This window comes from Erpetoichthys calabaricus, chromosome 4, assembly GCF_900747795.2.
Source record: "Erpetoichthys calabaricus chromosome 4, fErpCal1.3, whole genome shotgun sequence".
Classification (NCBI taxonomy): Eukaryota; Metazoa; Chordata; class Cladistia; order Polypteriformes; family Polypteridae; genus Erpetoichthys; species Erpetoichthys calabaricus.
The window spans coordinates 47229065-47253777 of NC_041397.2; the positions used below are offsets into that span (position 1 = coordinate 47229065).

At 39.8% G+C, this 24713-nt stretch overlaps 1 protein-coding gene and 1 non-coding gene across 2 annotated transcripts in view; one reads left to right on the forward strand and one right to left on the reverse strand.

The window, feature by feature from the left end:
* c4h11orf65 (chromosome 4 C11orf65 homolog) overlaps positions 1-17157 on the forward strand; it is a 42801-nt gene extending 25644 nt beyond the window's left edge. The window contains exons 5-10 of the mRNA XM_028801247.2: positions 979-1032; positions 3383-3592; positions 11031-11164; positions 12466-12630; positions 12840-12893; positions 16970-17157. Of these exons, the coding sequence (XP_028657080.1) occupies positions 979-1032; positions 3383-3592; positions 11031-11164; positions 12466-12630; positions 12840-12891 (615 nt within the window). The 3' untranslated portion in view covers positions 12892-12893; positions 16970-17157. The remainder of the gene's footprint in view (positions 1-978; positions 1033-3382; positions 3593-11030; positions 11165-12465; positions 12631-12839; positions 12894-16969) is intronic.
* A 7452-nt stretch (positions 17158-24609) lies between these two features.
* Positions 24610-24681, reverse strand: trnac-gca (transfer RNA cysteine (anticodon GCA)). The gene has a single exon. It is a non-coding gene; the product is annotated as a tRNA-Cys (tRNA).
* Between the last annotated feature and the right edge of the window lie 32 nt (positions 24682-24713).

Genomic DNA, 24713 nt, shown 5'->3' on the forward strand with positions numbered 1-24713 from the left:
TATATCCTAAAAACTGTTGAATATAAATCAAGGCATGTTATACTTAAACCAAATAAAGTAATAGAGAGACTATTTCTGGAGTATTGTGTGCAGTTCTGGTTACCCCTCTACAAAAAAGACATAGCAGCACTTGAAGCAGTGTAGAGGAGAGCAACCAAGTGTATCTCAGGACTTGAAGGAATTGTTCTACTCCCAACAGACTCAGGGAATTAAATCTGTTTCGTCTTGAGCAGAAGGTCCTAATCTAGGTCTTCAAAATTCTGAAAGGCATTTATAACAAAATTTTTAATTTAGCAGTGAATCAAATACTGGAGGACACCTGAGGAAATTAAGAGGAAGTGCATTTAGGACTAAAGCTAGGAAGCACTTCTTTACACAAGGAGTTGTGGGAATCTGGAACAAACTACCGAGACATGTAGCTGAAACTGAAACCTTAGCAACCTTTAAGAAGTGTCTGGATGAGAAATTGGGACAGCTGAGCTATTAGCTAAACAACAAGCTTGATGGACTGAAGGGTCTCCTCTCATTTGTCAAATTTCAGGTCTCATATGATACTCTTGGCTACTCTGTGCCATCTGACTGGTTCTCCTGGCAATCTCTAGCCTACTAATAATTCATTTTATTTATATAAATCAATTTGCTCAACTTCAGCAAAACTTCCCACAAGTTTAATATAATGTATAAAAATACAATAATATAACATGTGTAAATTAATGAAAGCCTAGGGACAATAACATTAGGTGAAAAGATACCTTAAGTGTTAATTTTATAAGGGCACACCCAGTTCTTTCATTTGGCACATTACAGTAAGTCTGATACTCCAGCCCTCGTTTTACCTTTGAATGGTGCTGTTGTACACTGCCATTACATTCCAGAAGGTATTGCATATATTTTTAATTCTACTGTAATTTTGCAGTAAACCCTATATTGCAGTACCTTATTGCTAACAAGACTTAATTCCATTTTTAATTTTTGCAGGCAGAGTTTCTCGATGCTGCTGCTGGAGTACATGTAAAATTTAGGCTGGGAGGGGTAAGTATGCATGCTTTTGGGTTATTTTCCTTCAGAATTGTACAACTTTTAGGAACAACACAGCCTGAAGAACAGAAGAGATACTGTATTTGTCTGCCAACTTCTGTAATTGAGTCAGAGTCAGTCATTTTATATCCCGCCCTCTACTGAACAGGGTTGTGGGACATCTGTAACTGAGCTGTTTTAGAAGGAGTGCTGTCTTACTGTATACACTGTGTTTATATATATTTGCTGTTGCATCCTTTAGTTATTGTATATCTGGAAGTAAATTTGATTTTGGCTGTATGAATATTATCAGAATTATTCTGGGTTTAAATATACATTTGTTTATTCATATATGTGAGGATTAAATGTGGCAAACTAATGTCTTTTCTATATATTTTCATGTTTCATTAAATAAATACAGTAGAAATTTACTTGATGGCTGTATTCTGAGATGTAGATCTTTTTTAGAATGCTTGTATTTTTGTATTTTTTATTTTATTTTATTATTATAATAAATGGCTGCCAGGTCAGAATGAGAATTGGACAGAGCAGGGTAGAACTAATAGGTGGAGTTGTTGCTGGTGTGCAGCGGGGGCAGACTATAAGGCAAGCATTTCATACGAACAATAAATGGCAGACATACATCTCCTCCCTGACTTCCAGGAAATTCTATCAAAAAAATCCTCCAGTCCAAAAAACAATAATATAAGATACTGAATTGTACTGAATTTTCAAGAAGGTCCTTAGCAAACCCCCAGAATAAGGGGCAGACACCCACATTTCACATGAGTTGTACTTTTCTTATTTAATATTCTATAACCAGCACTGTTGGTAGGTTGCATATGACAAAAGAGAAGCCCTCACTGGTAATAGTAGTAGTAGCAGCCTTTAATTAAATAACAATTAATAATTAAATTACCTTTTTTAAATAATCTGTCACAAATTGTTTACATTTTATACTACATGTTATTATGTAGGGTGGCATGGTGGCGCAGTGGGTAGCGCTTATGCCTCGCAGTAAGGAGACCTGGGTTCACTTCCCAGGTCCTCCCTGCACGGAGTTTGCATGTTCTTCACGTGTCTATGTGGGTTTCCTCCGGATACTCCGGTTTCCTCTCACAGTCCAAAGACTTGCAGGTTAAGTGCATTGGCGATTCTAAATTGTCCCTAGTGTGTGCTTGGTGTGTGTGGATGTGGCGCCCTGCCCAGGGTTTGTTTCCTGCCTTGCGCCCTGTGTTGGCTGGGATTGGCTCCAGCAGACACCTGTGACCCTGTAGTTAGGATATAGTGGGTTGGATAATGGATGGATGGATGTTATTATGTACTGTTGTAAGTGCTGTGTAGAAGGTTTTTGTCCCTTTAAGATAGTGAAAGCAGGGCACTGACCAATGTAAATGTGAGCAACCCACTTCTATAAAAGGCGTTCTGATTGGTCTGCAGAAATGACATTTTATTTAATCTGGATTGCCTGTTTTGTAGCACTTATGTTGTTATTTACATTCATCCATTTACTTGTATTATGGAATAGAGAGAAAAAAAATATGGTACTTCTGTCTATAAGTGGAGAAAGTCATCTTATCTAGTATGATGACATCATGAGTGGAGGGTCAGTCATTATGATCAAAGGAGAATGGCAAAGATCCATAGCTTTTTGTGGCATTTATTGCTCAAAGAATAACTCATGCCAAGCCCACATAATGGGATGGAAGTGTGGTATTTTGCTGTTCTATTGTGACAAAACTAAAGGCTCAACAGGTGCATTTAATTGTAACTATGTGCTACTAAGATTGGCAGATTTTAACAGACTTACTATGTGCTTCATATTAATGTGCATGTTTTGGGGATATTATAAGTTGTAAATATTTCTGTCAATTATGTTGTTTCTAGTGGGGGTAGTTGTAAAGGGCTAAATAGAACTCTATGTTTAACAATCCTGGGTGTTCCCATGGAGAAACAAGTCTTGGGCTGTTGAGACCTGGATGATGTCATTTATTTGATCCATTCTTCATGTAGGTATGCTTCAGCTGTTGCAGTTTTTATTATTATTTTGACATTTTACTGATGAGTTAATATTCAAGATATATTAACAATTGTTTTTAACTGTTAGAGCAGAGGACAGTTAAATTAATTTCTCTGGGCCACAGCGTGAGGAATTGGTGGGAACCAAACTGGAAGCTTTTGTGTTTTATGTCCAATGTCTTAACTTTAGCCACTCCACCACAAAGCCTTTCTACACTTCTTGTTCTAGGCTGATTTGGCATTCAGAGATGCTCCCATTACAATAGGAAAAAAAATATAATGTAAATGTATGCACCCTTAAGATGCTCTAACTTTACTCTTCATGTCTTTGATATTTGTATTTTAGAGCAAATTTCCACCAGAAATCTTCTACAAGATTTTCACTCATCGACCCATCGTTGATTTGTGTGCAAATAGTCCGAAGGACTACACTAGCCCACTCTCAAAATGGCCTCAGCCCAAAGAAGTTCATAATCATGGGAAAACAGTAGAAGATGATCACTCAGGCTGGTATAGACGATACGAAAACAATGGCTGGAGACTTCTGAATCATAGGGTAAGAAGATCAATTTCACTGAACACAAATTTAGGTGTTGTATTTTCTACTTATAGTACTTCACTAATGAGACATTTACAAAATTTGTAATGCATAGTGTGACAGGACACACAATGTCTCTTACCCTGAACCCTGCACATTTGTTAAAAATCAAAAACAGTTTGTTTCAATTATGAAGGAGGGAAATGACAACACACACAGTAAAACAATGGACACCTACTGTATGTGCCTTTCAGGGCCCTGCCTGTTAGGGGCCAATACACACTACCTTCTTCACTGGCTTATCAGGTTCTACTTTATTCTTTAGGATATAAAAATACAAGAAGTCAGCATATGAGAAGAGTCCAATCAGTTTATGAAGGGTCTTTGGTTTTCTCATAGTTAAGATGTCCCAATATCACATCCAATAGCAACACCATGCTATTAAAGATCAAAAAATGCTTCAACATTTACATCTTATCCTGGAGCTACTGTGGCTTCCAATTATTTACATTTTACACTTATATTTATTATCTTAACAAACCCAGCCACAGGGGATGCACAAACCAGTGTGCTTCTTCGCGCCAGTCCCAAGCCCGGATAAATGGGGAAGGTTACGTCAGGAAGGGCATCTGGTGTAAAATTTTGCCAAATCAATGTGCGGACAACAATACAAATTTCCATACCGGATTGGTCGAACCCCGGGTTAACAACGACCGCCACCAGTATTGTTAGTCAACAGGGTGCTGGCAGAAATTAGGCTACTCTTGGCCGAAGAAGAAGGAGAAGAAGAGGGGGTAGACGTGTCTGGAGGCTGGAGGAGAGGAGGAAAGTAAAGAGAGTGGAACTGAGGGTAGGAACTTTGAATGTTGGCAGTATGACTGGTAAGGGGAGAGAGTTAGCAGATATATGATGGAGAGAAGGAAGGCTGATATATTGTACGTGCAAGAGACTAAATGGAAGGGGAGTAAGGCTAGGTGGATTGCAGGTGGATTCAAATTGTTCTATCATGGTGTGGATAGGAGGAGAAATGGAGTAGGAGTTATTCTGAAGGAACAGTATGTCAAGAGTGTTTTGGAGGTGAAAAGAGTGTCAGGCAGAGTAATGATTATGAAGCTGGAAATTGGAGGTGTGATGATGAATGTTGTTAGTGCATATGCACCGCAAGTTGGATGTGCATTGGGTGAGTAAGAAGATTTTTGGAGTGAGTTGGATAAAGTGATGAACAGTGTACCCAAGGGACAGAAAGTGGTGATTGGAGTGGATTTCAATGGGCAGGTTTGTGAAGAGAACAGTGGAGACGAGGGGGTGATGGGTAGGTATGGTGTCAAGGAGAGGAATAAAGAAGGTCAGAGGATAGCGGATTTTGCCAAAAGGATGGACATGGATGTGGTGAATACGTATTTTAAGAAGAGGGAGGAACATAGGGTTATGTACAAGAGTGGAGGAAGATGCACACAGGTAGATTACATCCTATGCAGAAGAGTTGATCTGAAGGAGATTGAAGACTGCAGAGTGGTGGCAGGGGAAAGTGTAGTTAAGCAGCATAGGATGGTGGTCTGTAGGATGACGTTGGATATCAAGAAGAAGAAGAGAGTGAGGGCAGAGCCAAGGATCAAATGGTGGAAGTTGAAAAAGGAGGACTGCAAGGTTGAGTTTAGGGAGAAGGTGAGACAGGCACTGGATGGCAGTGAAGAGTTACCAGACATTTGGGCAACTACAGCAGATGTAGTAAGGGTGACAGCAAGAAGGGTGCTTGGCATGACATCTGGAAAGAGCAAGAAGGAAAAGGAAACCTGGTGGTGGAATGAGGAAATACAGGAGAGTACACAGAGGAAGAGGATGGCAAAGAAGAAGTGGGATAGTCAGAGAGATGCAGAAAGTAGGCAAGAGTACAAGGAGATAAGGTGCAAGGTGAAGAGAGAGGTGGCGAAGGCTAAAGAAAAGGCGTATGATGAGTTGTATGAGAGGTTGGACACTAAGGAGCGAGAAAAGGACCTGTACCGATTGGCTAGACAGAGGGACCGAGCTGGAAAAGATGTGCAGCAGGTTAGGGTGATAAAGGATAAAGATGGAAATGTACTCACAAGTGAGGAGAGTGTGTTGAGCAAATGGAAAGAGTACTTTGAGAGGCTGATGAATAAAGAGAATGAGAGAGAGAAGAGGTTGGATGTTGTGGAGATAGTGAATCAAGAAGTGCAACGGATTAGCAAGGAGGAAGTAAGGACAGTTATGAAGAGGATGAAAAAAGGAAAGGCCGTTGGTCCAGATGACATTAGGAGAGATGGCAGTGGAGTTTTTAACCAGATTGTTTAATGAAATCTTGGAAAGTGAGAGGATGCCTGAGGAGTGGAGAAGAAGTGTACTGGTGCCGATATCCTCTTTAATAAAACCCCTGTGTGCATCCAGTGTCTGTGTGTGTGTGTCTTCTGGTGAAGTGCGCATGTGCGGGGCACGGTGCGATGCTTCAAAGCAGATGCTTCAAAGGCCACCTGACGCGTCACACAAGACAGAGAGGGCGGGACCTATAAAATATCGCACGGCCGATCCAATCGGATTTCGGTAAATGAGGTAAGACCTAAAACATAAAACACGAAAAATCCAATCGGGTACTGAGATGCGGAGACCAGCTTCCCCATTGTTGTGCAAGTGTTCACTCTGAGAATGTCAGATTTGCGATTAAGAAGCTTGGCCTGGGAAAGTGTAAAGTGTCAGTCGTTGAAGGGGTTTTCCTAAATATACGAATTTTCATGATATTACAATACAATGACTTTTAAAAGTAGATTTATTTTCGCGCACATTAAATCAGTTGCTGGGGAGAATCTGCTGATTGCCCACTGTTGTGACAGAAAATTAAATGCATATTACGGACAGCAAAGCCAGTATTACTGTCAGAGAAAATTACAGGCATTTTATGGAAAAAATTTAATGAGGTAAAAGGTCCCTTGCCATTTAATATAGACTGTTCCTACTAATGTTTAAGGACTACTGTTCTAGCGCCCGTTATTGTAACAGGCTTAATGTCTAGTTTAATAATAAGGGAGATGTGCAGGACTGTAGTAATTACAGGGGGATAAAATTGATGAGCCACAGCGTGAAGTTATGGGAAAGAGTAGTGGAAGCTAGGTTAAGAAGTGAGGTGATGATTAGTGAGCAGCAGTGTGGTTTCATGCCAAGAAAGAGCACCACAGATGCAATGTTTGCTCTGAGGATGTTGAATGAGAAGTTTACAGAAGGCCAGAAGGAGTTGCATTGTGTCTTTGTGGACCTGGAGAAAGCATATGACAGGGTGCCTCGAGAGGAGCTGTGGTATTGTATGAGGATGTCAGGAGTGGCAGAGAAGTACGTAAGAGTTGTACAGGATATGTACGAGGGAACTGTGACTGTGGTGAGGTCTGCGGTAGGAGCGACGAATGCATTCAACGTGGAGGTGGGATTACATCAGGAATCAGCTCTGAGCCCTTTCTTATTTGCAATGGTGATGGACAGGTTGACAGGTGAGATTAGACAGGAGTCCCTGTGGAGTATGTTTGCTGATGACATTGTGATCTGTAGCGATAGTAGGGAGCAGGTTGAGGAGACCCTGGAGAGGTGGAGATATGCTCTAGAGAGGAGAGGAATGAAGGTCAGTAGGAACAAGACAGAATACATGTGTGTAAATGAGAGGGACGTCAGTGGAATGGTGAGGATGCAAGGAGCAGAGTTGGCGAAGGTGGATGAGTTTAAATACTTGGGATCAACAGTACAGAGTAATGGGGATTGTGGAAGAGAGGTGACAAAGAAAGTGCAGGCAGGGTGGAATGGGTCAGGAGTGATTTGTGACAGACTGGTATCAGCAAGAGTGAAAGGGAAGGTCTACAGGACGGTAGTGAGACCAGCTATGTTATATGGGTTGGAGACGTTGGCACGGACCAGAAAGCAGGAGACAGAGCTGGAGGGAGCAGAGTTAAAGATGCTAAGATTTGCACTGGGTGTGATGAGGCTGGACAGGATTAGAAATGAGTACATTAGAGGGTCAGCTCAAGTTGGACGGTTGGGAGACAAAGTCAGAGAGGCGAGATTGCGTTGGTTTGGACATGTGCAGAGGAGAGATGCTGGGTATATTGGGAGAAGGATGCTAAGGATAGAGCTGCCAAGGAAGAGGAAAAGAGGAAGGCCTAAGCAAAGGTTTATGGATGTGGTGAGAGAGGACATGCAGGTGATGGGTTTAACAGAACAAGATGCAGAGGACAGGAAGATATGGAAGAAGATGATCCGCTGTGGCAACCCCTAATGGGAGCAGCCGAAAGAAGAAGATTTATTATCTTAACAGACTTTTTTAATCCAGAGCGAGTTACAAAAGAGGTCAACATAACTAAGTAAACATTAGTTGGGGGTATTGTTTGCAAACAAGTGTTACAAGGCAAGGTTACAAAATTGATCATCACAAGTGAAGAGCTTTGAACCAAACTAGATAGATAGATAGAACACACGCACGCACAAACTTCCTTCCTTCATTTGTGCCCAGGGAGAAACTCAGCCTTTTATAGAAGCTCTTTAAATAAATAAATAGATAGATAAGTAAGTAAATAAATAAATACACACACACACACACACTTTGGTCTGAACACACACTGCAATGACTATAAAACAAGAAAATTCAAAAGAAAGAAAAGTTCTGACTTGGATGTCACAGTTACAGTGAAGCATTATGCAGACGTATTGCTGTTGGTAATAACTAAACTAGGTAACCTTTTCTTAGTCTCAAGAACCTATAAAAGTCACTGTCTGTTAGATATTCACAAAATAAGAGATGCTTGATAAACACATTGAGGTGGTCAGCAGTTCAGATGGAAGTGGGCTTGTTCCACCGCCTTAGAGCTACACATGTAAAGAGCCTGGATTGAGATATGATGCCACATAGAGGTGGTTTCACCAGACATCATTTTAACTGGCAGACCTGAGTGGGCGAGAATAGGCATAGGACCACATGAGCGTCTCCATATACATAGGAGCTGACTCAGTGACTACTTCTGTAGATGAGCGTCAAGGTGTTGAACTTAATGCATGCTGCTACCGGGAACCAGTGTAGTAACCTGAAAAGAGAAGTGACATTCACCTGTCAAGGCTGGTTGAGCACAAGACATGCTATTGCATTTGGGAGCATCTGCAGAGGCTCAGTAGTAGAGTCAAGTATTCCTGCCAGTAGGGAATTACAGTATTTCAGATGAAATGAAATAAGCCTAATGTGTGGACCAAACATGGGACTCTTTTCATAGACAACACCTTTCCAAGGCAGTTTACAAATTGCACAAGAATACAAAATGCATCTCAAGCCTGAATTTCCATTTATGTTCTTAATTATGCCAATGGTAATGAGCATTGCATGTAATAGGATACTCTTAACTTCTTATGTAATATCTTTAAGCTATTATACAGACAGTGCAAAAGAGAGAGGCTACAATTTAATAAATACTGTACCTGCAAAAAGATCTAGGTCACGATTCCTATCAGCATTGGTGACCAGCCATTTTCTTAATTTGAAACCAATTCTCCTGCTTTATAGAACAGATACTGTACTGTGCTAAACCTCTCTTCAATTCTATATTTTACATTTCTGTCAAAATCAATTCAATAGACTCAGATGGGTTAGAAGTCCGTAGATCCCAAACCTTTTTGGTTTATCTTTTTTGTGTATTTGTTTTTTGTGTATTGTGTGTATTTTATTTATATAGTTAGCTGTTGTCTCCCTTGTTATTTGTAACTCGTGTCTAATTGCCTCCTGGTTTAAAAAAAGAAACTTAATGTTCTTGACAGGCAAAATATAACAAAGCTAGAAAATTAAGAGAATCCTGTGTGCTAAACTTCGTGGCACCTGGATGCATCTTTTTGAATTTGTCATTTTTTTAATTTCTGAGATGGCAAACAGAGAGCTGTGGTGGGCCATTTGATTGACATTAAATTAAGAAGTAGATGGGCTAAAATGCTTGCTGCCACCATGGTCTTCCGTGATCAGGATTACCTAACATAACGCACCATAACATTCTCAATCACTTGATCCAATCACAGAGAGCTGGACCCTGTCCAGGGAGTATTGGGTACCAGCCAGGAACCAGTCCTGAATGGAATGCTAAACTGTTGCACCACCGAATTTTGTATACATGCACACTCATTTTCACATGGTACTAATTTGAAATTACCTTCCACCTAACATGCGTACATTTTGGATGTGGCTGGAAAACCCACAAACCTGTGGATAAAAGAACACTCAGATACAGGGATAACAGGCAAACATGACTGCAGTTAGGCAGAGGATTTAAAGCCAGAAGACTGGATCTGTGAGGCAGCAGCATTAACCACTGTGCCACCCATTACCCAAAAATGCATGCCTGCTTGCTTATGGTGGTCCATCGACTATGCAGCAGCATTCAGTAAGCATCAAATTCTGTGCAAAGATTTTTTTATTTCTTAGTGAAAAGAGCACACAATCCTCAGCCCTCCTGAAGAATGGTCAAAAAAGAATGGAACAGTCCGAGACAACTTCGGTCCCTGGAGAACTGCAGCACTCATGATGGATTCCTTTTGCAGTGGAGTCTGTTCATTTGCAAGACCAGGACTGTGTGGGATTTATATATTGTCAAAATGCAGTCCTGTTTCCTGTTAGTTGGTGAAACCATTGCCCTCTTACATCATCTCCCAAGAATGGATATCACAGAGTCCCAGATTTCCAAGCGTGGAGGTGGGAGTCCGGATTTTTCTACCCATGGAGAGGAAACTATGTAAGTTCAAAAGGAGACACCTTTCAACCTGTATAGGTAGCATTTCACCTACCATACATTGGCACACATATTTTCAAACCCATTCAGAACAATTCAAGGGTCATGGGGAGCCTGGACCATGTTCAGTCATTATTGGGCGCAAGACCAAAACTAACCCTAGAAGAGGTGGCAGTCCATTGCAGAGCCATTACCCAAATCTAATTTATTATAATGTTTGTGCTTGCTGATGATCTTCAGAGTAAAGAACACATTGATGTTCACATCCTTGTACTTTTCAGTGTCAAACGCACTGACACAATATGTGAGCAACTGTCCTTTTTACAGTAATTAATTCTAACTAAATGAAGGTTTTTGTAAAATCTTGAAATCCCCATTGGATTAATGTCGCATATAACTTTGTAGTATTGTGATTCATGGCAGTACATTTTTCACTTATCCATCCATTTTCAGCCTTTTCTCAAGTTCAAGGTTACAGGGAGCCAGTGCCTCTCCCAGCAGCAAAAGGCCAAACTCTGGCAATACATTTTATTTTAAAAATTTCTATTGTTATAATAAATGTGTGTATTTTAAATTAAAAGTTTATAAACCTGAATCCAAATGTGCATTTGTTTTCAAGGTGAAGTTCAAGTTTAATTATATTGGAAAACCTTTTTATTTATTTATTTGTAATCATTTACTATATACTTATTTTATTTTCACAGCTTAATATAGGCTTTGATAATGCATCTTCTGACTCAAATCTAGATAAATCAGAATTTCACCATTCTAAACTTCAAAGGCGCCAGGATGTGGAAAGAAAGAGAAAGAAGAAAAAAATTGAATGGATGAGGAAAATGTAAGTTTCAACAAACAGAAGTGTAAATAATGACAGCTAATTGTTTTTACATATCAATCATGTGTTTGCAATTGTACTTTTTCCGGTTTGCAGCCAATATGGAATCTTATTATGCAAATACATGTTTTTAATTACCACATACACTCATGACAATACTGGCAGTGATGTTTAAGTCTGTTGCCAATTATTTCATGTCTTATCACTTATTCATTTTGTGTACTTGGCGGTCACAATACAGGGTCAGCAGGGTTGGGCTGGAACTAACCCTGGACAGGAAGGTAGGCGACCAGAGGGCAGGTACCCTCACTTGGACATGTATACGCAGTCACATAAAGCCAGTATGATGTGGGAGGAAGGCCTACACAGATGCGGCACAGCAGGACTCTCAGACTCAGTTCTTGGAGGACGCCAGGTTTTTATTCTAGTCACTTTCTTAATTAGTACCCATTTACTGCTGCTACTGGAACAGGAGTTTGTTGCCTTGGTTTTAACCAATTGAGTTTTAATATTTCAAAATCTGAAGTGGTTATTTTTTTTTCTTTAACCAGCTGCCAGATAATACTAAATAAAGTTTCAGGTCAAAAACATTTGGACCGGGGCCCTAGACTCGATTCTTAATGGACCACAATAAATTAATGTTGTTTATGCAATCAGCTTTATCATTTGATGGCAGTTCTTGCTTTTAATGATACATGTTATTTGGCTATGTACTCCTTTGAGCACACCAGACATTTGTAATATTTTTGATAGTGTCATCTAAATGTTTTTGACAGGGAGATTTCTAAAATGAACATAATAAAGCCCAGAGCAGAAGCCAGCTGTTTTATTTTTGCTCTTCTCATTTCTCTGCTGTGTGTATACAGTGAGCGACACACACACATATATAGACCAGAGTCTATCCCTACAACACTTGGCATAAAGCAGGAAACAGCACAGAATCCTGCATTAGCCCATCACACTCGTTAAACACCTCAGATCTGCAGTGTGATACCGACTGTTTGGAGAAGTGCCATTTTTAAAATAGGCAACATCTAATAATTCATGATTTTATAGTAGGTAAACTGTTATTACTCAGTCAAAAGGCAGATATTAGGAAGGTGTAATGACAGCAAGCAGATGTCTCAGTGTGCTGCCAAAAGTAACACACCTCCTTCCCTCGCAGAGACAGAAAATGGAATGCTTATCTATAAAACAGCATTTAGAAACATGATCACACTAAAACAACAAATGGTATTTTTTTCTTTAAAGCACATTTTAATCGGCAATTTTATATGTATACGGTGACTTTCTTTTGCATTTAGGTATCAAGAAGGTCTCCTTCATGCTAGCACTCCAGACCCTGATACAGCAGCTCTGGTACAGAGAGCTACAGAAGGAATAATGGCTGCCATGGAGAAGAAGGGAGAAGTTATGGAGTGGGAAGTTGACGAATTATTGAAGTGGACTAATTCACTCAACTTTGAAGAGTACGCCTCTTAAAGAATGTGTATTTCCTTGCTGAGGATTTAGCTCAAAAGTTTTTCAGTAATCACCACAAAGCCCTGGCCACTGTCATTTGGCTCAGTTGCTCAGTTACCATTTCATCATGGATGAGGTCCTCCAGTATGAAATGGTGTTGGATACCAGGTCTTTATTTAAAGGGTGGTTAACTCATAACTGTTTTGTTCTTTTTTAGATACCTGTATGATTGGAAGGAAATAGCAACCAGTAATTCGTCAGACAGCTAAAGGTAAAATGCAAACAGTTGCCTGCTGTGAAGTGCCATGCTGTGTGTTGTTCATTCGGCTGATTCTTTAACCCCAAGATACTCAGCAGTGTGTTGTCTGTTTCCATATTTTGGCAATTGGAGCACTAGCAGATTAAATTGCTGTATATGGTGGGATTATACAAGTTGGAGTGGCAAACTTGTGCTTTATACTCCTTAGCTTTTATGTCACACTGTTAGCATTTGTTACAAATGAAATCAGATCAATTTTTATTTGTCACATACAGTTATACACAGAGTGCAAGTTATAGTGAAGTGCTTAGTTCCACAAATACAAACTTTACAAAAAACAACAACTCACGGATAACACATAACACTGTTTAGAAGCAATAGTTAAAGATGGAGTGACACAGTGATTAGCTCTGCTACACTGACAAACTAGAAGATGTGGGAATTCAAGATGCTGTGTGCAGGTGCATTCAAAACTGACACAAACACGAGTAGCGAAGGGTTACGGTGGAGGGGGGACTTTTTCAGAATTAGGTGATGGTAAAAAGTGGTGACCCTTAGAAGTCAGTGCTGGGGCCACTGCTTTTTTTAATAAACATAAATTTTGATTACATCTTGCCTGAAGAAGGGCCTGAGTTGCCTCGAAAGCTTGCATATTGTAATCTTTTTAGTTAGCCAATAAAAGATGTCATTTTGCTTGACTTTTCACTAATATACATAAATAATTTGCCAGTGCTACCTAACAAGGTGGAAGGGCAGACAATGTACAATCAGCTAAACAGGTACTGAGGGATTTGGACAGCATGCAGACTTGGTCAGATTTATGGCAGATACAATTTAAAATAAGTAAATGTAATGTATTACATATAAGCAGTAAAAATACAGTATTAGAGTTGCATACACAATGGGAGGTCTGAAACCTGATAGCACACCTTATGAGAAGGACCTAGGAGTCATAGTGGACTTATCATTATCTACATCAAGATAGTGTACAGAAGCCATTAAAACAGATAGTAAGATGTTAGGTCAGGGGTCGCGAACTCCAGGCCTGGAGGGCCGCAGTGGCTGCAGGTTTTCATTCTAACCCTTTTCCTAATCAGTGACCAATTTTCACTGCTAATTAACTTTTTCCCCATCACTTTCATATCCTGTTAGAAGAGTTCAACCCTCTGAATTAATTCCTTTCTTCATTAAATGACAGCCAAGTAGAAATGAGATGTGAATCGAGCTAACAGATGACCAGCTAAACTGGGGCTTCAAACTCCAACCAATTTCACCTCAATCACTTTCTTAGTGAGAAGCCAATTCTTGCTGAGAATTAAACCCGTTATTTAATTCCATGGCTTGTTGCTGCACTCATTCTGCCATAGCAGACATTTCGAAAACTGTTGCTTTTCTGTTCTTTCTAAGAGCACCGTCAAAATGTTTTGGTGACCTGAGAGGTCAACCTTACCAAGACCATCATCTCTCTTTAATTTCAGATGCAGTATTGTGTAATGGGCACAGGGGAGCTGGTCATGTGGTGGCTTGTTTTATGTCTCATTATTGTTTGGCTGCTAATTAAAGAAAAAGAAACAACTATGGGACCTGAGTCAAGTTAATTAAAAGACGTAATCAGCAGCAAAAACTGGTCACTAATTAAGAAGATGGTAAGAATAAAAACCTGCAGCCACTGCAGCACTCAACGCCTGGAGTTCACCACCCCTGTGTTAGACTATATATTACAATGTGTGGAGTACAAGTCAAGGGAAGGTAGGCCTAAATTATATGATGCACTTGTGAGGCCTCAACCGGAGTACTGTGGGCAGTTTTGGCCTCCATATTACAAACATAGGCAGAGTTGTGCTATAGAAAGTCTGAAGAAGAGCAGCTAGGTTGATTCCAGGACTAAGAGGTATGAGCTAAGAGGGGAGACTGAGGCAGTGACATGACCAAAGTGCTTAAAAGTATGAAAGGAATTGGTACAGTGGAACCTTGGTGTTACTTTAAAATAAATTCTGCAATAAGAACACAGGGGCTTGGGTGGTAACTTGCAAAATTGTTGCAAATGTTTTCTTCACACCAAGAACCATTGACACATACAATAAATAACCATGTACTATAGTGTGGAGCGTAGGGACCTTTAAATCTCAACTTGATGTTAGTTTAGACAGTCAAGATGAGTATGATGGACTTACGGCCTGTTCTTGTCACAATTGTTCTAATGTTCTCACATATCTAAAGACCTAAACTCTTATACGGTCTTCACATTCTCAAAGAGTTTTTCTTCCCAGGTTCTCTGGGTTTTTTCCTTCTATAAGACACAAGCTTGAGTTTTAGATTAAGCAGCAAGTCTAAGTTGGCCCAGTATGAATGAGTCTGAGTGTGTTCACCATAAGAAGTTAGCTTCCCACCCAGACCTGGTTTCACACTTGTGTCTTGTGCTAATTGTCTTTTTTCTTTGTGACCCCATGATAGAAAAAACAGGTTGAGAAATTACGTATTAATGTTTTTTTTTCATTAAACAATATTAACCTATAAAAAATTAAGCTTAATAATGTGAATAAGGTGATTTTTTTTTTAGAATAGTAAAAAATAAACACAAAAAATAGAAAGATCCATCCATCTCTCCATTCATCTAGTCATTTTTGATTCTACTTTAATACACTTCAGGATCATAGGAGATCAGAGCCTATCCTGGCAGCACTAGGCACCAGTCCAACAGCCATCCTCATTCACACTGGACAGTTTAGAGTAGCTCATTAACTTAAGTTCTTTGGGATGTCAGAAGAAAACCAGAGTAACCGGAGAACAGCCATTTATACAAATGTAACTGAAGCCAAAAAACAACAGAAAGTATGTGATTGTGAAGCCAGTAGGATGACCTGAACTAATATTTCCAGGTTTACCTTGTTTCAGGACAGTCATTCACTTTTAACCAATCAGCTTGAAATGTTGAAAATTAATTTATAAGCTAAAAATTAATAGAAATCTAAAATAGGAACATGAAAATAACATTCTTTATGCCCAGAATCTGACAATTAATAGCAAGCATTGTGTATCTCCTTGGTAATATCAAACGATATTTTAAATGTAATTCCAATGGATTTTCTTTTTCCTCAGAAATTTGTAAGATGAATATAAGAAAATTTCAAGGAAGCAAAAATATTGCCAGATTGTAATATGGCATTAATACCTGACAAAACATAATCGAAGCAAATTTATTTACTAAGAAGTATGTTAGTAGAAAGTAGCTATATATTCAGATTGCAGGAATGTGGAGACTTTAGGTTGATTCGTACCTTGTAAGGCATAACTTCTGCAGGTGGAAGAACTTCTACAGTAAGACGGAGAAGTAATTTTTGGAGTGAACCGAAATTGGACATGATACGTCTACTGCATGTGTGAGGTCTTGGGTTTGATCCCCAGCTTCACTATTAGTTATTTCAGGGACGTTGCTTACCATTTGACATCTTTGGGTTTGTTAGTGATAGAGATCTCCTAATGGTATTGTTTTTTTTATGTAGAAGTGGCCGAGTGGTTAAGGCGATGGACTAGAAATCCATCTGGGGTCTTCCTGTGCAGATTCACATCCTGCCAACTACGGGTTCCTTTCTTTGTGCTATACCCTCCAACGAGAGGCTTCAAAGGCAACTTTTTGTGACGGGTAGTGTGGTGCAGTGGTTAAAGCTTTGGACTTCAAACCCTGAGGTTGTGGGTTCAAATTCCTCTACTGACACTGTGTGACCATGAGCAAGTCACATGACCTGCCTGTGCCCCAATTGGAAAACCAACAAAAATGTAACCAATTGTATCATAGATGTTGTCTCCTTGGATTCACTGTAGGTGTCAGCCAAATAAATAAAATAAAATGTTCTATTGTGATAGAGACCTTGTTAGTAAGCTGTCTCTATGCATATTTGCATTTTCAGTATGTGAGTAAAACTTTATAAATAATGTTGCCAAACCAGAACTCTTTCGCTCTTAGTTTATCCATAAGGTGGCTCTAATTTGAATAACCATTGAAAGATCAGTTACACTAAAGCTGACGTTTTGGTTTCATGACTTTGCAAGGTTAATTTCTCAAGAAGCTGTTTATTCTATCCTTTTAGGTCCAGCCATTGTCCATTTTCTTCACACTCGATTGAAGCTTTTGGGTCTCATAAAGGCAGAGACTGAGAACATCATTACTGTGAAGGACCTTAACAGATAAGGAAAGTTGAAGTCTCAGCAACGCTGAAGAAAAGACGCAGGGTTTTGGTGTTCATGCACTAAAATTAAATTTAAAACTAACCTTTGATTCACTGTGAATTGTGTATTATTTAACATTTCTGTTACAGGAATTCTTGTAGCTGGAGCTGATCCAGCATTTGGTGCAATACAGAAACCAGCTATGAGAGGGACACCATAGAACCACACTCAATTATACTTGCACTCATGGTGGGACAATTCTGAGTTGCCTGTTAACCTGCATATATGTGGGAAGTGAGGGAAACCTGAGTAGCCAAGGAAAACTCAAGAGGATACTCATACTAACAAGTCCAGCTCCACACAGACTGAGACCAGGCATGGATCATTCCTATTCTCCTGCAGCAGCTCTAAACATTACAGGAAATCCACAAAGACCAAAATGACAAGACGATTGTCACTAAGTATTAGAAAAAAAAAATCTGTTTCATTAATCTGCTTAAGCCAGTTAACATTCTCCAGGCAGCCATAATCTATCCCAGTTGCATCAGGTGCAGAACAGAACCTCCTCACTTGTACAGTGCCAATCTGGGCTCATGAAATAACATAACATTGGAATATAAAAGGAAAACCTTAGGAAAACATGGCAAGTCCACCCAGACAGTGACCAGGCGGAAACAAACAGGGCAGCAAAGACATAATAAGCTAAAAACAAACTTCTCCCAGTACTACTCACATTAAAAAATGCAACTTGAAAGACTTCAGAGATGTGCAAGTAAAAAATAGGAAATTATGTAAATAAATATCTAACCAAATTTAAAAAAATAAATAAATGGAATACCTCAGGCATTTAGTAATTAAAATAACTTTAGAATTTATCACAGCAAATCACTCCCAAATTCACTTTATCCATTTCAGGGTTGATGGGGACTGGCAGCACCCAGAGCAAGACAAGAACCACTTCTGGGTGGGGTGCTGAAATATTTCAGGCCTCACTTACACTGACACCCATGGGATTAATTTAGAATCACCAGTTAGTTTACGTGTCTTTGAGGTGTGGGAAGAAAACCGTCCAGGATAAACAATTGGGTGGCAGTAAAGCACTCAGAGTTGGCCAGTAAAACACTAGAAGATGGTGTGATAAAATATCAGGCAGCAGACTGAAAAAGGTTTCAGAATGGCTACGCCATATACTGAAAGATCAACAGAGCAAAAGTGGTGTTCACAATTGAACTGACTAACACGCTGAGACTGCTCTATAAATATGGTGGGTAGGAGGAAGGGGGGGTGTCAGGAAAACCAGAACAGGAACTGATGTGGCAGGAAAAGGAATTCTGGGTAGTGGAAATGATGTCAGCAGGGGGTGGATCAATGGTGATGCCAATATGTGTGCAGCCAAGTGGAGCGCCAACCCTCGGTCTGGCTGACAGATACCACTATTTAAGCCTGTAAACTGTTCCCCATGCGCACGTGCGTGACAACGGAAAAGAGGTGCCTGAACCTTAGTGTTAATAAAGGAATGGTCGCAAATGAGTTTTGATATGGAAGAGATAGAGACACCATGCAGGATGAGAAGTTCTGCTCTTAAATGAACTCCATTATTATTGCTTCACTAAGGAGAGGTAATCACTTAATCTTAGCACATATAACCAAACCAAATAATTAAGGACCATGGGGAATGCATACAAAACAAGAAATGCTCACTGAGGCACCATGGACAAGTTACAGCTCAGCTTGTGCACTTGTGATGATAGAACTCTTGTTGCACAGCCTGCAGATGTGCGATCAGCTCCTTATAAGATCTTCTCTCCAGCGCATGCTTTCATGACACATCGTCGACTTCTCTGCCTCGCACAGGCTTTCGTAGCTCCCTGCTGCTGCACAGATTTTCCTTGATCTGTCCTGTTGCATGTATGCTCCTCTAGCTCCTTCCATCCTCTCAGGGGTCCCCTCACATAGATTCTCATCACTCTCTGACAGCTCATTCACCTTGGCAGCCTCAGCATTCCAATTTCAAAACCACTGGTGGTGAAGTCTGTTTGACTGTGGAAAGATCTTTCCAGATAACAATGGAAAAGATGGCTCCCTATCGAAGCAGTCACTGTCATTCCAGGTAGGGTATCCAACCTCATCTGTAAACTTCAACTAAGGCCCTGCAGTGAGTGTTTTTGGGGCACTAAATCCAAATTTTCTGAGTTTTTATTTTGGACTTTTGCTTTGAAGGTGTTAAAATATTTTCATGTCTTCTTAGATTTGTAATGAACTACATCTTAATGATTACATCTTGCCTGAAGAAGAGGCCTGAGTTGCCCCGAAAGCTTGCATAGTGTAATCTTTTAAGTTAGCCAATAAAAGGTGTCATTTGGCTTGACTTCTCGCAATATCTGAAAAACAATTTGTTGAGGGACACTTACTGGCTGTTATGTCCAACAGCGCCATCTGGTGGAGCTGTATGGAATACCATTTGTGCAAATCATCCATCCATTAATAATTGCATGCAAAAGTTTAGCTATATATATACTGTATATATATATATATATATATATATATATATATATACAGTATATATATAAATGAGTAAATAACTTTAAATAAAATTAAATAAAAGTCACGTAATCATTATGAAAACTCATCTGACTAATATGAAATACAAAATCATGATTTTATTATTATAGGTTTTATTTCATAATATCCTTATTTTTAAAGACTGTTTTATTTCACGGTGCGACTTTTGCGAATGGCACATTTCCGATTGGCTCTTTAATTTATTTCCCAATCCCTCCTCATGAATGTTTCGTCACTTGTCAATCTAGACAAAGAGCTCCCGGCTTAACCTGTTCCTATGGGTTCATCCTTTGCCATCAATTACTTTTTTCATGATTGTACTGTAGACAGTAGGCTGCCAAATGTCTTTTAGTGCTGTTGCTACTATTTTAGACAAATTGGCAACAAACTGGAAATCTTCAGATGCAGAGGTGGTCTTCAAAATGTTGACGTTGTTAAAGAAGTCAGTAGTATTGTAGCGGATGGATTCTCTGTTCTATATAAGGCTCTTTGAGGTGGCTTGCTATCCTTTTTATTAAGGAATATTTCGGACAAAATAAAACAAACAAACAAATAAATAAAAGTACTGTGAAATGTGAGCATAAATAAATAAATTGTCACGAAATGTGTTTTTCATTGCTTATTTATTTGCTTATTCATTTCATTTTGTCCATAATATTCCTCCAAACCACATCATGGAGTAGGCTTGAAATAAAACTCACTTTCCCTCATCAAACTTGAGAGGGTGGGCTCTAGCACATACTGTGTTTTGATTGGTGAATCATCTTCTGTAGCTTGCTCATTCCTAATTCAATATATCAGTATGGGACAGGGTTGCCAGACGTCCAGATTTCAGTGGGACTGTCCCAAGTTCGACAGACAAATCATGAGTCCTGCATTGCCTCTGAAAAATCCCGGATGAACAAAAATTCTTTGTAGAAAAAAAAACATAATTCAATTTTTGTATTGAATATCTAGTTAAAAAGGCTTGCTTAATTTTTGTAGACAGCACTTGTGTAACACCTTTTATGAATAAAATGTGTAACTGTCAGCTGAATCCGAGTGTTTGAATTGTGTGTGTTTGTATACATCATATGCTCGTATGACGTGTTGTTGTACGTTTCTCAAAGGGGGCCTGGAACTGGAAAGGCCATAGGGAGAGAACAAACACAGGACAGTACATCCCTCAGGTGGCTAAATGGCAGCCCCCTGGGTTGCAGCAGTGCCCAACACAGTGTAATTGCAGACCATAGTATGCATGAGGTCAGTCATGTAATGCCCCAACATCACGAAACGCCCTCATAATGTCAGTCATGTAACACCCATCACATTAAACTACGATTAAAATTAGGGCCCTGTTACACTATGGTTAAGATTAGGATTGTAGGAGGGTTATCTGAGTGCATTTTGTGACTGACGTTGTGGGCATTACCTGATGTACAGTATGTCATATGTATTGCAAGCTGAAGCTAGACCCTTCTCGTAGTGCCTAGCATTCCCACAGGTCAATATGAGCCCTGTTGGGTTCCATGGGTGCTACCAGGGGGAGCTGCAGAGCCCTATTTTGTTCCCAGGAGTACTTCCTGATCTCGCTAATGAGCCATCTAGAGTACTCTGGGAGACAGAGTCAGGTTGAAGAGGGTGAAGCTTGCTGAAGGAGGAGTGAATGCAGAAGAAGAGATAGAAGAGAAGAAAAAAGTGCTGTTTGTTTATTATTTGAGTTTTATTTTGGGGACCTTTTTGTGTTACGTTTTGGTGTGGGGGAAACCCTGAAGGTAAGGTGTGTCCCACAAAAAATAAAGTGTGTGTTGTGCTTCTGAACTTGTGTCTGCGGCTGGAGAGCCCCCTGCAGGCCACAGTTTATATATCTATAGTTATAATTTAATTAAAATGATCAATTGTTTTGTCTTCCTTAGATCCTTAACATCTTTTTTTGGTAACTTGGAATGTTGGCTGCCCTGATCTGTAATTTTGGAAATCTGGCAACTCTGGTGTGGGTGATGGTAGTAAAGGCGATAGCACAAGAAACAATTAGAAAAATGCTTATTACTGCTGATGAAATGGATTCTGCTGAAGTTATCACATATTTCAGAGAGAAAATTGAAGATTTATCAGAAGAAATTACAATGTTGATGGCACTTTTAGACCATGATATCAATGAAAGTATTTCTGAAAACATTGAAGAACCGATGCAGCGGACCAGGCTACAAGTCAGTTCAGGTGACGAAGTTCCCAGCCCACCGTATTTCACACTGGCTCATTCGCTCGATCGTCTTCTCTGATACATCATATAGATCTGCAATCCATTCTACTTTTAAACCACGTGAAAGACAGTGTTCTATTGACACAACTGGAATGTCAAAGGATGGGCATCCAGGGCAAGGGGCCTCATATATAAATGGTGTGTACACACAAAATTTTGCATACGTCTGTTTCCAAGCTCACATTGAGATATATAAAAACTAAACTTGCCGTAAAGCCATGCACATTTTCATGGCAGCCTCACACCATACGTACGCACGTTTCTGCTAGGTTTTGTAAACAGGTGGCATCCAGTGTCAAAACAGTGCTACTGCTTCTGTGTGGGGTCCCTTTCTTTTCTGGATTTGCCTCTATGATGTGGGCTTTATCAATTTTTTTTGTAAAACTGAGCAGAAATGTGTGTACGCACGATGTGAGGCTGCCGTGAAAATGTGTGTGGCTTTACGGCAAGTTTAGGTTTTATATATCTCAAAGTGAGTGTGGAAACAAGTGAACGCAACATTTTTGTGCATACGCACCATTTATACATGAAGCCCCTAGTCCATTGCACCAGTTGTTTGATGTTTTCAAAAGTAGCTTCGTCGATATCATAGTCTAAATGGGCCAACAACATTGTAATTTCTTCTGATAAATCTTCAATTTTCTCTCTGAAGTAGATAATAACTTCAGCAGAATCCATTTCATTGGCAGTAGTAAGACTTTTTCTAATTAGTTAATTAGCTATCGCATTTACTACCATCTCCCCACTGCCATATTGAATTAGATAGATAGATAGATAGATAGATAGATACTTTATTAATCCCGATGGGAAATTCACATTCTTCAGCAGCAGCATACTGATACAATAAATAATATTAAATTAAAGAATGATAATAATACAGGTGAAAAAAAAACAGACAATAACTATGTATAATGTTAAATATTAACGTTTACCCCCCCTGGTGGAATTAAAGAGTCGCATAGTTTGGGGGAGGAACGATCTCCTCAATCTGTCTGTGGAGCAGGACAGTGACAGCAGTCTGTCGCTGAAGCTGCTCTTCTGTCTGGAGATGACATTATTTAGTGGATGCAGTGGATTCTCCATAATTGATAGGAGCCTGCTGAGCGCCCTTCGCTCTGCCACAGATGTTAAACTGTCCAGCTCCATGCCAACAATAGAGCCTGCCTTCCTCACCAGTTTGTCCAGGCGTGAGGCGTCTTTCCTCTTAATGCTGCCTCCCCAGCACACCACTGCGTAGAAGAGGGCGCTCGCCACAACTGTTTGATAGAACATCTGCAGCATCTTATTGCAGATGTTGAAGGAAGCCAGCCTTCTAAGGAAGTATAACCGGCTTTGTCCTTTCTTGCACAGCGCATCAGTATTGGCAGTCCAGTCTAATTTATCATCCAGCTGCACTCCCAGATATTTATAGGTCTGCACCATCTGCACACAGTCACCTTTGATGATCACTGGGTCTATGAGGGGTCTGGGCCTCCTAAAATCCACCACCAGCTCCTTGGTTTTGCTGGTGTTCAGGTGTAGGTGGTTTGAGTCGGACCATTTAACAAAGTCATTGATTAGGTCCCTATACTCCTCCTCCAGCCCATTCCTGATACAGCCCACGATAGCAGTGTCATCAGCGAACTTTTGCACATGGCAGGACTCCGAGTTGTATTGGAAGTCCGATGTATATAGGCTGAACAGGACCGGAGAAAGTACAGTCCCTTGTGGCGCTTCTGTGTTGCTGACCACAATGTCAGACGTGCAGTTCCCAAGACGCACATACTGAGGTCTGTCTTTAAGATAGTCCACGATCCATGCCACTAGGTATGAATCTAATCCCATCTCTGTCAGCTTGTCCCTAAGGAGCAGAGGTTGGATTGTGTTGAAGGCGCTAGAGAAGTCTAGAAACATAATTCTTACAGCGCCACTGCCTCTGTCCAAGTGAGAGAGGGATCGGTGTAGCATATAGATGATGGCATCTTCCGCTCCCACCTTCTCCTGATATGCAAACTGCAGAGGGTCAAGGGCGTGTTGAACCTGTGGCCTAAGGTGGTGAAGCAGCAGCCTCTCCATGGTCTTCACATCTACAAAAGACGATTCACCAGTCAAAACAGCCCACCCTCTCTAGAGGCCACCCTCTCAACTTTGATGAGCTGAAGTGACAGTTTTATTTCAAGCTGTATTTCATTATGCTTTTGGAGGAATATTATGGACAAAATTAAATAATTAAATAAATAAATAAGCAACAAAAACATACTGTATTTCATGACACATTTATTTGTCTATGCTCTCATTTAATGCAGCTTTTATTTATTTGCGCATTTATTTATTTAATTACTTTAATTATTTAGTTACTTTTTTGTAAGCAATGAGTAATATAACTAAGTTACTTTAAAAGTAATGTTCCTCAGCACTGCTTATAAGGACACTTTATGGGTTGTTAAAACTTCCCATTTTAATCGACATAAAAAGTATAAGCCACGCAGAGCTGAAGACAAACGTTAAGAGTAAGCTGCACTAGGCTGTACTACCTGTATATACTATACATTTTGTCTGCGTTTTTTAAAGAACAAAGCTATTGTCATGTATGCCCATTCTTTAAAGAATATTAATATTGTTAAGGATTATGAAAATAGGCCTTCCACTGTGTGGGATGATAGTGTATTAAAAATAGTTCTATAGACATTATAAAATGATAAGCGTTTAGGATTTATTCTGGTTTACGTTATTTCATTGAAAAGCAATAAACCTAATTTAAAATAAAAAGAGATATTGAGGGGGCACCCGGATTTGAACCGGGGACCTCTTGATCTGCAGTCAAATGCTCTACCACTGAGCTATACCCCCTTCACATTGTAGCACCGCCACCTTGTGACTAT